Source organism: Hippocampus bargibanti, linkage group LG08, assembly GCF_051943395.1.
Source record: "Hippocampus bargibanti isolate YZ-2025 linkage group LG08, ASM5194339v1, whole genome shotgun sequence".
NCBI classification, from domain to species: domain Eukaryota; kingdom Metazoa; phylum Chordata; class Actinopteri; order Syngnathiformes; family Syngnathidae; genus Hippocampus; species Hippocampus bargibanti.
Genome location: NC_142741.1, coordinates 14,411,609 through 14,428,148, shown reverse-complemented (window position 1 = coordinate 14,428,148; position 16,540 = coordinate 14,411,609). Strand labels below are relative to the sequence as shown.

Sequence of the window (16,540 nt, the reverse complement as noted above, 5' to 3'; positions counted from 1 at the left end):
ACCTCATCCTGGATTATTACAGCAAGTTCAGTTTGAGAGTCTCCACTAGCCAGCTGACATCTGACTGGCACGAGCTGGAAGTAGGCATAATCACTGGGTGCACCATCTCAGTCATCCTATTCGCACTGGCTATGGGCATGCTGGTCAAGGCAGCTGAACCAGAATGCAGGGGCCCTCTTAGCAAGTCCGGAGTAAGGCAACCTCCCATCAGAGTCTTTATGGACGACCTCACAGTGACAACAACAGCTGTACCAGGAGCCAGGTGGATCCTCCAAGGGTTGGAGTGTATCATGGCGTGGGCACGCATGAGCTTCAAACCCGCAAAGTCCAAGTCCTTGGTTCTAAAGAGGGGGAAAGTCACAGACAAGTTCCGTTTCAGGCTGGGACAACACCAGATCCCCTCAGTGTCCGAGAAGCCAGTGAAGAGCCTTGGCAAGGTCTTCAACTGCAGCCTGAATGACAGCGAGTCCATCAAAGCAACCAGCGCTGAACTGGAGGGCTGGTTAAAAACAGTGGACAAGTCTGGGCTCCCGGGAAGATTTAAGGCCTGGGTCTACCAGCATGGGATCCTCCCAAGAATCCTCTAGCTGCTGCTAATCTACGAGGTCCCCATGACCGTGGTGGAAGGTTTTGAGCAAAGAGTGAGCAGCTATCTGCGCAGATGGCTGGGACTGCCCCGCAGCCTAAGTAGCATTGGGCTGTACGGGAAAACCAACAAGCTCAGGCTCCCCTTCAGCTCAGTCAGGGAGGAATTCATCGTAGCACGGGCACGGGAACATCTGCAGTACTCTGGATCCAGAGATGCCAAAGTGTCTGGGGCAGGGATCGTTGTGAGGACTGGGAGGAAATGGAGGGCAGCCGAGGCAGTTGAGCGTGCAGAAACTCGACTGAGGCACAGGACCATTGTTGGAGCAGTGGTGCAAGGTAGAGCTGGACTGGGGAGCCGAACAGCGACCCGCTATGACTCTGCCAGCGCGAGGGAGAGGCAGAGGCTGGTGCAGGAGGAAGTCCGAGCTGCAGTCGAGGAAGAACGAACCAGCAGAGCAGTGGCCATGCGGCAGCAGGGTGCCTGGATGAAGTGGAAGCAGGCGATGGAGCGCCGCGTCACCTGGAAGGACATCTGGTCATGGAACCCACAGAGGATCAAGTTCTTGATTCAGGGGGTGTACGATGTCCTTCCAAGCCCATCTAATCTGTGCACTTGGGGCACCACAGAAACACCAGCATGCCCCCTGTGCTCCAAGGTTGGGACTCTGGAACACATCTTGAGCAGCTGCCCCAAGGCCCTGGGTGAGGGTCGGTATCGGTGGAGGCACGACCAGGTCCTCAAATCCATCGCTGAAGCAATCAGCAAGGGGATTGCGGCAAGCCGTTATACCCGAGCCACTGCGAAGACCATTCACTTTGTTAAAGAAGGACAAAGGTTGAATACATCAAGCAACCGCTCTGCTGGTTTGCTCTCCACGGCCCGAGACTGGGTGATGACAGTTGACCTGGAAAGGCAACTGAAGTTTCCAGCACACATCACCCAGACCAGGTTGAGACCTGACATCATCTTGGTCTCTGAGGCCACAAAGCAACTCTTCTTGCTGGAGCTGACGGTTCCCTGGGAGGAGAGGATGGAGGAGGCTCAGGAAAGGAAGAGGGAGAAGTACCAGGAGCTGGTGGAGGAATGTCGGAGGAACGGGTGGAGGTCGAGGTGTATGCCAGTGGAGGTGGGCAGTCGGGGATTTGCCAGCCACTCCCTGAGCAAAGCCTATGGCACACTGGGCATAACAGGTGCAAACCGCAGAAGAGCCATAGGCAACAACGTGGAGGCAGCAGAAAGAGCCACCAGATGGCTCTGGTTGAGGAGGGGAGAGCCGTGGGGGCAGTGGAGCAGTAGCATGCCACTTGGACACAGGCCGGGGCCTTGCAAACCCCGGTCGGGTCGCCTGGAGGAGGGTGTCTGTTGAAAGACCCGAAACACCCAGTGATTCTAGGAATCAACACTGATGATGTGTCCAAGTTTGTGCATCAGCAGATGTATTGTTAACTGAACTCTGTAAGATAAGAATCTGTTTTAAATTAGATATCAAGTAGACAGGATGAACTTAATACAACTACTTCCAGTGAGTGTTGCAGGATACCCCCACTGCACAGAGAGAGATAGTGAGACAGAGAGAGACGCCACTTTCTGTCAAGCCAAGGGTGTCAAACTCAATTTTTGCCGCGGGCCACATTCTAGTTACGCTTTCCTCTCGTTGGCCGTTATGATTTTGGATAATCCATTAGAACATTTAATCCCCTGCACATATTACACATACCTGTAGATTGCATAACAAATTAATGAATAACTAATTTTCAAAATTGAAGTCAAAAACGGCTGTTATTGTAGTTTACATGGGACAATTTGAAATTTTGGTTCAGACTTTATCTAGTATCTTGCACATCACATGTTTGATTTGCTTTCAAGGCCCAAATAAAATGATGTGGCAGGTCTGACTTTGACACCTGTCTGTTAAGCGGATTCAAAAATGGGTGGATGCTGGTAAAGAGTTTGATGTTTCTCTTTATTTGTAAGTAGGTTCGTTGTCAGATCTTCCAGGCAGATGATGCGCAGAGCTTGATCGTGGCGTAGAGTCGAGCAAGTCGTGCTGTGAAACTCCGTGCGATGCTGAGCAGGTCTCTGCGAGCGGTGCGTCTGTCTGGGTCTGAGTCCGAGATGAGTCTGCCCCGTGGTTCGCCCAATCTCTCTGTCCCGCGACAGCTCCTTTTATACAATTTGCAAGCGTGTGCTATGCGTCAGGGTGATACGCACAACAAGGAGATCAAGGAATTGAAAGACATGAAAGTGTTGAAAAGCGCACTTCAAAATCATACACTCGTGTGACGCAACAGTGGCTATTTGTGCGTGGTTAACTGTTAGCATTTTTTCTGTGTTTGTGGTTAGTGAGGTGTTCCTGCACCTGAATGCACTCTCACCTAACCCCTTTCCTTACCACCGATCTCACTAATGCCTGTCTCTCCTTCTCTGTCTCTCTTTGTCCCACCCCTTCCCTTTCTCTACCGCTTCCTATCCTTCTGTCTTTGTGTTGGCTGCTGCTGTTTGTCTACTTCTGTGTCACTGCTTGGCCTTCTTCAGGTCGGAGATTTAGCATAATGTGTAATGACTCGGTCCTGTGTGCAGGCTTTCAGATTGACACCCCCGACAGTCAGGGGAGGACGTGCCTGCACGCTGCCGCCGCCGGAGGGTGAGGGTTGTGTTCCGAAAATGTCCCCTTTCTTATACAGTTTGAGGAATGTAGGCCAACAGAACACAAATGAATCCAAAACAAAGCTCGTTTGGATTTATACTATTGTTCCTAGTGCCCATGTTATTTAATTTCAGCTGTTTGCCCATCTTTGCAATAACATGTTTTATGCGACCCCATTAGTAAAAACATGGTTTTCCTTTATCTCACGGGGCTGACATTCAGGCACTTTAACGTTTTGTGCTGTCAACTGAAATTTACATCAAATTGCCCAGGGCTGCAATTAGCCAAAATTTTGCCATTCGGATATCCTACTCAAAATTCAAATGAGTAACTGTTTTTTTTGCTTGGTCCTTCGGACTGAAAACTAAAGTACAATGGGGCCTCGGCTTACAAACTTAATTGGTTCCCCGACAGAGTGTGTAAGGTGAAAAGTGTGTACCCCAAAAATTAATTTCCCATAGGAAACCATTAAAATTAGAATAATCCGTTCCCAGGTCTCCATAAAATATCAATTTCAACTAAATAGGCCTTAAAACTACACACAATATACCTTATTTTATGTATAATAAATATGCTATTGTATTTTAATGAAAGAAATACACTGCACTGTATAATAAAGTCACTTTATTTACATTTGTGATGGTCGTTGATGGCTCTTAATTGACACCTGTTGCTTTCTGACTTGTAAGGTCTTACGAAACTGAGGCATCACATTATCATTCATCATGTTGATGATTCTCATAGCCACAGTCTTTTCTGGGGGGAACTGTTCAATAAAAGCGTGCACATCATTCCACCTCGTCCTCAAATAAAACTCCAGAATTGCTTGCTTGTGCTTGTCATCTTGAAGGCAAATCAAATCCTCTGTGTTGAGGACCTCATTATGGTCAGCAACAAGCTCCTCGATGTCATCTGCATCCACTTCGAGTCCCGTAGGTGCTCGCAGAGATTTTATTACAACAAAAGGCACGAGTCCGATGATTCCACGGCCCTGGAATCACGCGACAAAAGAAGGCGGGCGGGGGCGAGCCGTCCAGCCTATCAAGCCAGGTAAAATAAAATGGAACACGGAGGTGCAAAAGCTCGCGATCCCGGAAAGCAACAAACTTACGCGATCGCGGCTAACAATCAAAAGTTGTGGTGGGGCTGCGCTCCGTGTGTATCCCGAAAAGTAGTGCTTAATCCAAGGTTTAATTTTCATAAATTTAACGTTCGGAAACCGAAAATCTAAATTGTGGTAAACATCTGTCTGGTTTTCATTTTTACATTTATAATATTTTACACTTAAATTTAAGGCTTGTGGTACTCAAGTGGGTTGTTATGGCCAAGCAAAACTGCTTCTGACATGACTTTGTCTTCCTAGAACTGGCTAGAGCTAGACCCGTTACTCATTACTGGCAACAGGCGCCATGCGATACGTCAGTGTAATCAAGTCGTTGGTTTTTCGAGCCCTGAATTGGGGATTGAAGGTTGTTTTACAAGGGTGTCAGTCATTTTTTGCTGCGAGCTACATTGTCTTCTTGAGAGCCGTTATGAATATGGGGAAGCCATTCGAATGTTTCTTCCCCTCCACATATTACATATGGAGCGCACAACATATTAATGAATAACTATTTTGTAAATTTGAAGTAAAAAGTAATGACTGTTATTGTGGTTTATATGGGACAATTTGACATTTTCGTTCGGATTTTAGCAAGCATCGTGGAATTTCAGAAGTTTGACTTGCTTATGTGGCGGGCCAGATTTGGCCCCGGGGCCTTGACTTTAACAACAGTGATATATTAGGAACCTGTTATATTGGTAACAACAGGCTTTGATGGCAAGTCAAGTCAGCCATTATGTCTTGACATGCTGCCAAGGGACAACTTGAAACTGAAAGCATACTTAGGCATGGGTGTTATTATTGATAGGAGAAGGTTTAGTTTGAAATTGGCTTTTTACCGTGTTGGCAATGTGTTACTGTCATGTATATGCAATTGTAGCTGGGGTGATCTTGGCTTCTTTTTGGCAATGTACACGTAAAAAAAGTGGACCTCCCAAGAATCCTCTAGCTGCTGCTAATCTACGAGGTCCCCATGACCGTGGTGGAAGGTTTTGAGCAAAGAGTGAGCAGCTATCTGCGCAGATGGCTGGGACTGCCCCGCAGCCTAAGTAGCATTGGGCTGTACGGGAAAACCAACAAGCTCAGGCTCCCCTTCAGCTCAGTCAGGGAGGAATTCATCGTAGCACGGGCACGGGAACATCTGCAGTACTCTGGATCCAGAGATGCCAAAGTGTCTGGGGCAGGGATCGTTGTGAGGACTGGGAGGAAATGGAGGGCAGCCGAGGCAGTTGAGCGTGCAGAAACTCGACTGAGGCACAGGACCATTGTTGGAGCAGTGGTGCAAGGTAGAGCTGGACTGGGGAGCCGAACAGCGACCCGCTATGACTCTGCCAGCGCGAGGGAGAGGCAGAGGCTGGTGCAGGAGGAAGTCCGAGCTGCAGTCGAGGAAGAACGAACCAGCAGAGCAGTGGCCATGCGGCAGCAGGGTGCCTGGATGAAGTGGAAGCAGGCGATGGAGCGCCGCGTCACCTGGAAGGACATCTGGTCATGGAACCCACAGAGGATCAAGTTCTTGATTCAGGGGGTGTACGATGTCCTTCCAAGCCCATCTAATCTGTGCACTTGGGGCACCACAGAAACACCAGCATGCCCCCTGTGCTCCAAGGTTGGGACTCTGGAACACATCTTGAGCAGCTGCCCCAAGGCCCTGGGTGAGGGTCGGTATCGGTGGAGGCACGACCAGGTCCTCAAATCCATCGCTGAAGCAATCAGCAAGGGGATTGCGGCAAGCCGTTATACCCGAGCCACTGCGAAGACCATTCACTTTGTTAAAGAAGGACAAAGGTTGAATACATCAAGCAACCGCTCTGCTGGTTTGCTCTCCACGGCCCGAGACTGGGTGATGACAGTTGACCTGGAAAGGCAACTGAAGTTTCCAGCACACATCACCCAGACCAGGTTGAGACCTGACATCATCTTGGTCTCTGAGGCCACAAAGCAACTCTTCTTGCTGGAGCTGACGGTTCCCTGGGAGGAGAGGATGGAGGAGGCTCAGGAAAGGAAGAGGGAGAAGTACCAGGAGCTGGTGGAGGAATGTCGGAGGAACGGGTGGAGGTCGAGGTGTATGCCAGTGGAGGTGGGCAGTCGGGGATTTGCCAGCCACTCCCTGAGCAAAGCCTATGGCACACTGGGCATAACAGGTGCAAACCGCAGAAGAGCCATAGGCAACAACGTGGAGGCAGCAGAAAGAGCCACCAGATGGCTCTGGTTGAGGAGGGGAGAGCCGTGGGGGCAGTGGAGCAGTAGCATGCCACTTGGACACAGGCCGGGGCCTTGCAAACCCCGGTCGGGTCGCCTGGAGGAGGGTGTCTGTTGAAAGACCCGAAACACCCAGTGATTCTAGGAATCAACACTGATGATGTGTCCAAGTTTGTGCATCAGCAGATGTATTGTTAACTGAACTCTGTAAGATAAGAATCTGTTTTAAATTAGATATCAAGTAGACAGGATGAACTTAATACAACTACTTCCAGTGAGTGTTGCAGGATACCCCCACTGCACAGAGAGAGATAGTGAGACAGAGAGAGACGCCACTTTCTGTCAAGCCAAGGGTGTCAAACTCAATTTTTGCCGCGGGCCACATTCTAGTTACGCTTTCCTCTCGTTGGCCGTTATGATTTTGGATAATCCATTAGAACATTTAATCCCCTGCACATATTACACATACCTGTAGATTGCATAACAAATTAATGAATAACTAATTTTCAAAATTGAAGTCAAAAACGGCTGTTATTGTAGTTTACATGGGACAATTTGAAATTTTGGTTCAGACTTTATCTAGTATCTTGCACATCACATGTTTGATTTGCTTTCAAGGCCCAAATAAAATGATGTGGCAGGTCTGACTTTGACACCTGTCTGTTAAGCGGATTCAAAAATGGGTGGATGCTGGTAAAGAGTTTGATGTTTCTCTTTATTTGTAAGTAGGTTCGTTGTCAGATCTTCCAGGCAGATGATGCGCAGAGCTTGATCGTGGCGTAGAGTCGAGCAAGTCGTGCTGTGAAACTCCGTGCGATGCTGAGCAGGTCTCTGCGAGCGGTGCGTCTGTCTGGGTCTGAGTCCGAGATGAGTCTGCCCCGTGGTTCGCCCAATCTCTCTGTCCCGCGACAGCTCCTTTTATACAATTTGCAAGCGTGTGCTATGCGTCAGGGTGATACGCACAACAAGGAGATCAAGGAATTGAAAGACATGAAAGTGTTGAAAAGCGCACTTCAAAATCATACACTCGTGTGACGCAACAGTGGCTATTTGTGCGTGGTTAACTGTTAGCATTTTTTCTGTGTTTGTGGTTAGTGAGGTGTTCCTGCACCTGAATGCACTCTCACCTAACCCCTTTCCTTACCACCGATCTCACTAATGCCTGTCTCTCCTTCTCTGTCTCTCTTTGTCCCACCCCTTCCCTTTCTCTACCGCTTCCTATCCTTCTGTCTTTGTGTTGGCTGCTGCTGTTTGTCTACTTCTGTGTCACTGCTTGGCCTTCTTCAGGTCGGAGATTTAGCATAATGTGTAATGACTCGGTCCTGTGTGCAGGCTTTCAGATTGACACCCCCGACAGTCAGGGGAGGACGTGCCTGCACGCTGCCGCCGCCGGAGGGTGAGGGTTGTGTTCCGAAAATGTCCCCTTTCTTATACAGTTTGAGGAATGTAGGCCAACAGAACACAAATGAATCCAAAACAAAGCTCGTTTGGATTTATACTATTGTTCCTAGTGCCCATGTTATTTAATTTCAGCTGTTTGCCCATCTTTGCAATAACATGTTTTATGCGACCCCATTAGTAAAAACATGGTTTTCCTTTATCTCACGGGGCTGACATTCAGGCACTTTAACGTTTTGTGCTGTCAACTGAAATTTACATCAAATTGCCCAGGGCTGCAATTAGCCAAAATTTTGCCATTCGGATATCCTACTCAAAATTCAAATGAGTAACTGTTTTTTTTGCTTGGTCCTTCGGACTGAAAACTAAAGTACAATGGGGCCTCGGCTTACAAACTTAATTGGTTCCCCGACAGAGTGTGTAAGGTGAAAAGTGTGTACCCCAAAAATTAATTTCCCATAGGAAACCATTAAAATTAGAATAATCCGTTCCCAGGTCTCCATAAAATATCAATTTCAACTAAATAGGCCTTAAAACTACACACAATATACCTTATTTTATGTATAATAAATATGCTATTGTATTTTAATGAAAGAAATACACTGCACTGTATAATAAAGTCACTTTATTTACATTTGTGATGGTCGTTGATGGCTCTTAATTGACACCTGTTGCTTTCTGACTTGTAAGGTCTTACGAAACTGAGGCATCACATTATCATTCATCATGTTGATGATTCTCATAGCCACAGTCTTTTCTGGGGGGAACTGTTCAATAAAAGCGTGCACATCATTCCACCTCGTCCTCAAATAAAACTCCAGAATTGCTTGCTTGTGCTTGTCATCTTGAAGGCAAATCAAATCCTCTGTGTTGAGGACCTCATTATGGTCAGCAACAAGCTCCTCGATGTCATCTGCATCCACTTCGAGTCCCGTAGGTGCTCGCAGAGATTTTATTACAACAAAAGGCACGAGTCCGATGATTCCACGGCCCTGGAATCACGCGACAAAAGAAGGCGGGCGGGGGCGAGCCGTCCAGCCTATCAAGCCAGGTAAAATAAAATGGAACACGGAGGTGCAAAAGCTCGCGATCCCGGAAAGCAACAAACTTACGCGATCGCGGCTAACAATCAAAAGTTGTGGTGGGGCTGCGCTCCGTGTGTATCCCGAAAAGTAGTGCTTAATCCAAGGTTTAATTTTCATAAATTTAACGTTCGGAAACCGAAAATCTAAATTGTGGTAAACATCTGTCTGGTTTTCATTTTTACATTTATAATATTTTACACTTAAATTTAAGGCTTGTGGTACTCAAGTGGGTTGTTATGGCCAAGCAAAACTGCTTCTGACATGACTTTGTCTTCCTAGAACTGGCTAGAGCTAGACCCGTTACTCATTACTGGCAACAGGCGCCATGCGATACGTCAGTGTAATCAAGTCGTTGGTTTTTCGAGCCCTGAATTGGGGATTGAAGGTTGTTTTACAAGGGTGTCAGTCATTTTTTGCTGCGAGCTACATTGTCTTCTTGAGAGCCGTTATGAATATGGGGAAGCCATTCGAATGTTTCTTCCCCTCCACATATTACATATGGAGCGCACAACATATTAATGAATAACTATTTTGTAAATTTGAAGTAAAAAGTAATGACTGTTATTGTGGTTTATATGGGACAATTTGACATTTTCGTTCGGATTTTAGCAAGCATCGTGGAATTTCAGAAGTTTGACTTGCTTATGTGGCGGGCCAGATTTGGCCCCGGGGCCTTGACTTTAACAACAGTGATATATTAGGAACCTGTTATATTGGTAACAACAGGCTTTGATGGCAAGTCAAGTCAGCCATTATGTCTTGACATGCTGCCAAGGGACAACTTGAAACTGAAAGCATACTTAGGCATGGGTGTTATTATTGATAGGAGAAGGTTTAGTTTGAAGTTGGCTTTTTACCGTGTTGGCAATGTGTTACTGTCATGTATATGCAATTGTAGCTGGGGTGATCTTGGCTTCTTTTTGGCAATGTACACGTAAAAAAAGTGGATGCCCAAAAATGCTTTGGGCCCGCATTACAAATGTCATGACTCACCTCCATTTTGGATTTGGTCAAGATCAGAGCCTCGTGAGATGAATGAAAACAAGTGGATAAATTCACTTGATTATTATTCCACAAACACAATATTAATTTGAATTATCTTTTTAAACTAGCAGGAGTACATTTACCATATTGCCCCCCCCCCAAAAAAAAACCAAACAAACAAACAATTGAGTTCCCTTTTAGGTAATGAAAACGTTTATTCAAAATGTTCAATTGAATGTGTTATTTTGTGCCTTGTATGATGCTGGTGTTTCCTATTTGAGTGCAGTAACGTGGAGTGTGTCAAGTTGCTCCTGACGAGTGGCGGGGACCACAACAGGAGAGACAACTGCGGCAGGTGGGGTGTGCTTTGTATGAACAAGGACAGAAACTACATATAATCAGGAAATATTCTTGTTGACTGAAATAAATATAAAACCGTTAAAAAAACAACTGAAAACTGAATAGTCAATGATAAAGCATTTTCCCCTTCTCAATGATTCATCTGTGTAAGCTCTCAGTCGTACAGGAGTGGTCCATCGATGAAAATGTTTCTTCAGCCGTCATCTGTGCTTCTTTAAAGGTGTTGGACGTTTCGCTTCTTATCCAAGATGCTTCTTCAGCGAACTGAAGTCTCACTGGTAGTTTCGGCCCTATATATACCCATACTGTCCAGACATGGCGATGCCGGACTCTGCCATGATAGGTCCCTGCTCTCAGGTTGGGGGGAGCAGATGACTACTCCCTGCGGCTCCACTGATTGCTCATATTGTCCTAACTAACGACTGGCCTGATTGCCCTATTTGATCTGGTATCACATCATCAGCATTACTAATCCTATGTTGCCTAAGCAAGCTGTCCAAATTGAACCTCACCCCACCATATCGGTTTAGTGACAGATTTAGCTGTTTTATGAAAATTGCTTATTTTACTCCCCTTTCAAACCATCTATGTTCGTTCGCTAAGATTTTAACCTCATTGTCGTCAAATGAGTGGTTGCTAGGTTTTAGGTGATTACGTACTGCCGATTGAGGCCCACTAGTATTAAAAAAAAACATTAACTTCAATCGCTCACAATTTATCCAAATCAACTCGTTCACCTCACGGTCCTCTCCTGTGTCCTCTTGTGTGCCCCAAGGGTCTGTCCTGGGGCCCCTTCTCTTTATTACCTACCTTCTTCCTCTTGGCAATATTTTCCGCAAGTTTGGCATTCACTTTCACTGCTTCGCGGATGACACCCAACTCTACTTCTCCAGCAAACCCGACGCCTCTCTTCCACCTTCATCCCTTTCACTTTGCCTCTCAGAAATTAAATCCTGGCTTTCCCATAACTTTTTCAAGCTTAACGGTGAAAAAACTGAACTTCTACTTGTTGGTAGCAAATCCACCCTACACAAAACTAACAGTTTCTCTCTCACCATTGACAGTTCTACCGTGTCCCCCTTCCTACAGGTCAAGAGCCTGGGTGTCATCCTCGATAGCTCGCTATCTTTTCACTCCCATATAAATAACATAACTCGGTCTGCATATTTCCACCTCCGTAATATCAATCGTCTCCGTCCCTCGCTCACCCCTCACTCCGCTGCTATCCTTATCGACAGTCTCGTCACCTCTCGCATCAATTATTGTAACTCACTTCTCTTCGGTGTCAATCAGAAATTTCTCCATAAACTCCAACTAGTCCAAAATTCTTAAGCCTGCATCATCACTAAAACCCCCTCCTTTCACCACATCACTCCTGTCCTCCAGCAGCTCCACTGGCTCCCTGTTAAACATCGGATCGAATTCAAAATAATTCTGTTTAAATTCAAAGCCATCACCTTGCCCCTCCCTATCTGTCTGACCTGCTTCAAATCTTCGTTCCCTCTTGGTCCCTTAGATCCTCATCCTCCCTTTACCTCTATGTGCCCTCTGACCGTCTCACCACAATGGGATGCAGAGCTTTCAGCCGCTCTGCTCCCAAACTCTGGAATTCACTTCCACCCAACATCCGTAATATTTACTCCCTCCGTTTGATTTGCTTTCAAGGCCCAAATAAAATGATGTGGCAGGTCTGACTTTGACACCTGTCTGTTAAGCGGATTCAAAAATGGGTGGATGCTGGTAAAGAGTTTGATGTTTCTCTTTATTTGTAAGTAGGTTCGTTGTCAGATCTTCCAGGCAGATGATGCGCAGAGCTTGATCGTGGCGTAGAGTCGAGCAAGTCGTGCTGTGAAACTCCGTGCGATGCTGAGCAGGTCTCTGCGAGCGGTGCGTCTGTCTGGGTCTGAGTCCGAGATGAGTCTGCCCCGTGGTTCGCCCAATCTCTCTGTCCCGCGACAGCTCCTTTTATACAATTTGCAAGCGTGTGCTATGCGTCAGGGTGATACGCACAACAAGGAGATCAAGGAATTGAAAGACATGAAAGTGTTGAAAAGCGCACTTCAAAATCATACACTCGTGTGACGCAACAGTGGCTATTTGTGCGTGGTTAACTGTTAGCATTTTTTCTGTGTTTGTGGTTAGTGAGGTGTTCCTGCACCTGAATGCACTCTCACCTAACCCCTTTCCTTACCACCGATCTCACTAATGCCTGTCTCTCCTTCTCTGTCTCTCTTTGTCCCACCCCTTCCCTTTCTCTACCGCTTCCTATCCTTCTGTCTTTGTGTTGGCTGCTGCTGTTTGTCTACTTCTGTGTCACTGCTTGGCCTTCTTCAGGTCGGAGATTTAGCATAATGTGTAATGACTCGGTCCTGTGTGCAGGCTTTCAGATTGACACCCCCGACAGTCAGGGGAGGACGTGCCTGCACGCTGCCGCCGCCGGAGGGTGAGGGTTGTGTTCCGAAAATGTCCCCTTTCTTATACAGTTTGAGGAATGTAGGCCAACAGAACACAAATGAATCCAAAACAAAGCTCGTTTGGATTTATACTATTGTTCCTAGTGCCCATGTTATTTAATTTCAGCTGTTTGCCCATCTTTGCAATAACATGTTTTATGCGACCCCATTAGTAAAAACATGGTTTTCCTTTATCTCACGGGGCTGACATTCAGGCACTTTAACGTTTTGTGCTGTCAACTGAAATTTACATCAAATTGCCCAGGGCTGCAATTAGCCAAAATTTTGCCATTCGGATATCCTACTCAAAATTCAAATGAGTAACTGTTTTTTTTGCTTGGTCCTTCGGACTGAAAACTAAAGTACAATGGGGCCTCGGCTTACAAACTTAATTGGTTCCCCGACAGAGTGTGTAAGGTGAAAAGTGTGTACCCCAAAAATTAATTTCCCATAGGAAACCATTAAAATTAGAATAATCCGTTCCCAGGTCTCCATAAAATATCAATTTCAACTAAATAGGCCTTAAAACTACACACAATATACCTTATTTTATGTATAATAAATATGCTATTGTATTTTAATGAAAGAAATACACTGCACTGTATAATAAAGTCACTTTATTTACATTTGTGATGGTCGTTGATGGCTCTTAATTGACACCTGTTGCTTTCTGACTTGTAAGGTCTTACGAAACTGAGGCATCACATTATCATTCATCATGTTGATGATTCTCATAGCCACAGTCTTTTCTGGGGGGAACTGTTCAATAAAAGCGTGCACATCATTCCACCTCGTCCTCAAATAAAACTCCAGAATTGCTTGCTTGTGCTTGTCATCTTGAAGGCAAATCAAATCCTCTGTGTTGAGGACCTCATTATGGTCAGCAACAAGCTCCTCGATGTCATCTGCATCCACTTCGAGTCCCGTAGGTGCTCGCAGAGATTTTATTACAACAAAAGGCACGAGTCCGATGATTCCACGGCCCTGGAATCACGCGACAAAAGAAGGCGGGCGGGGGCGAGCCGTCCAGCCTATCAAGCCAGGTAAAATAAAATGGAACACGGAGGTGCAAAAGCTCGCGATCCCGGAAAGCAACAAACTTACGCGATCGCGGCTAACAATCAAAAGTTGTGGTGGGGCTGCGCTCCGTGTGTATCCCGAAAAGTAGTGCTTAATCCAAGGTTTAATTTTCATAAATTTAACGTTCGGAAACCGAAAATCTAAATTGTGGTAAACATCTGTCTGGTTTTCATTTTTACATTTATAATATTTTACACTTAAATTTAAGGCTTGTGGTACTCAAGTGGGTTGTTATGGCCAAGCAAAACTGCTTCTGACATGACTTTGTCTTCCTAGAACTGGCTAGAGCTAGACCCGTTACTCATTACTGGCAACAGGCGCCATGCGATACGTCAGTGTAATCAAGTCGTTGGTTTTTCGAGCCCTGAATTGGGGATTGAAGGTTGTTTTACAAGGGTGTCAGTCATTTTTTGCTGCGAGCTACATTGTCTTCTTGAGAGCCGTTATGAATATGGGGAAGCCATTCGAATGTTTCTTCCCCTCCACATATTACATATGGAGCGCACAACATATTAATGAATAACTATTTTGTAAATTTGAAGTAAAAAGTAATGACTGTTATTGTGGTTTATATGGGACAATTTGACATTTTCGTTCGGATTTTAGCAAGCATCGTGGAATTTCAGAAGTTTGACTTGCTTATGTGGCGGGCCAGATTTGGCCCCGGGGCCTTGACTTTAACAACAGTGATATATTAGGAACCTGTTATATTGGTAACAACAGGCTTTGATGGCAAGTCAAGTCAGCCATTATGTCTTGACATGCTGCCAAGGGACAACTTGAAACTGAAAGCATACTTAGGCATGGGTGTTATTATTGATAGGAGAAGGTTTAGTTTGAAATTGGCTTTTTACCGTGTTGGCAATGTGTTACTGTCATGTATATGCAATTGTAGCTGGGGTGATCTTGGCTTCTTTTTGGCAATGTACACGTAAAAAAAGTGGATGCCCAAAAATGCTTTGGGCCCGCATTACAAATGTCATGACTCACCTCCATTTTGGATTTGGTCAAGATCAGAGCCTCGTGAGATGAATGAAAACAAGTGGATAAATTCACTTGATTATTATTCCACAAACACAATATTAATTTGAATTATCTTTTTAAACTAGCAGGAGTACATTTACCATATTGCCCCCCCCCCAAAAAAACAAACAAACAAACAATTGAGTTCCCTTTTAGGTAATGAAAACGTTTATTCAAAATGTTCAATTGAATGTGTTATTTTGTGCCTTGTATGATGCTGGTGTTTCCTATTTGAGTGCAGTAACGTGGAGTGTGTCAAGTTGCTCCTGACGAGTGGCGGGGACCACAACAGGAGAGACAACTGCGGCAGGTGGGGTGTGCAGAAACAGGACAGAAACTACATATAATCAGGAAATATTCTTGTTGACTGAAATAAATATAAAACCGTTAAAAAAACAACTGAAAACTGAATAGTCAATGATAAAGCATTTTCCCCTTCTCAATGATTCATCTGTGTAAGCTCTCAGTCGTACAGGAGTGGTCCATCGATGAAAATGTTTCTTCAGCCGTCATCTGTGCTTCTTTAAAGGTGTTGGACGTTTCGCTTCTTATCCAAGATGCTTCTTCAGCGAACTGAAGTCTCACTGGTAGTTTCGGCCCTATATATACCCATACTGTCCAGACATGGCGATGCCGGACTCTGCCATGATAGGTCCCTGCTCTCAGGTTGGGGGGAGCAGATGACTACTCCCTGCGGCTCCACTGATTGCTCATATTGTCCTAACTAACGACTGGCCTGATTGCCCTATTTGATCTGGTATCACATCATCAGCATTACTAATCCTATGTTGCCTAAGCAAGCTGTCCAAATTGAACCTCACCCCACCATATCGGTTTAGTGACAGATTTAGCTGTTTTATGAAAATTGCTTATTTTACTCCCCTTTCAAACCATCTATGTTCGTTCGCTAAGATTTTAACCTCATTGTCGTCAAATGAGTGGTTGCTAGGTTTTAGGTGATTACGTACTGCCGATTGAGGCCCACTAGTATTAAAAAAAACATTAACTTCAATCGCTCACAATTTATCCAAATCAACTCGTTCACCTCACGGTCCTCTCCTGTTTCCTCTTGTGTGCCCCAAGGGTCTGTCCTGGGGCCCCTTCTCTTTATTACCTACCTTCTTCCTCTTGGCAATATTTTCCGCAAGTTTGGCATTCACTTTCACTGCTTCGCGGATGACACCCAACTCTACTTCTCCAGCAAACCCGACGCCTCTCTTCCACCTTCATCCCTTTCACTTTGCCTCTCAGAAATTAAATCCTGGCTTTCCCATAACTTTTTCAAGCTTAACGGTGAAAAAACTGAACTTCTACTTGTTTGTAGCAAATCCACCCTACACAAAACTAACAGTTTCTCTCTCACCATTGACAGTTCTACCGTGTCCCCCTTCCTACAGGTCAAGAGCCTGGGTGTCATCCTCGATAGCTCGCTATCTTTTCACTCCCATATAAATAACATAACTCGGTCTGCATATTTCCACCTCCGTAATATCAATCGTCTCCGTCCCTCGCTCACCCCTCACTCCGCTGCTATCCTTATCGACAGTCTCGTCACCTCTCGCATCAATTATTGTAACTCACTTCTCTTCGGTGTCAATCAGAAATTTCTCCATAAACTCC

The 16,540-nt window shown here is 45.5% G+C and overlaps 1 protein-coding gene across 1 annotated transcript in view; it reads left to right on the top strand.

The window, feature by feature from the left end:
- Window positions 1-16,540, top strand: part of ankrd44 (ankyrin repeat domain 44) — a 72,006-nt gene that overhangs the window by 31,511 nt on the left and 23,955 nt on the right. The window contains exons 12-13 of the mRNA XM_089002721.1: window positions 3,170-3,233; window positions 10,291-10,359. Coding sequence (XP_088858847.1) covers window positions 3,170-3,233; window positions 10,291-10,359 — 133 coding nt within the window. The remainder of the gene's footprint in view (window positions 1-3,169; window positions 3,234-10,290; window positions 10,360-16,540) is intronic.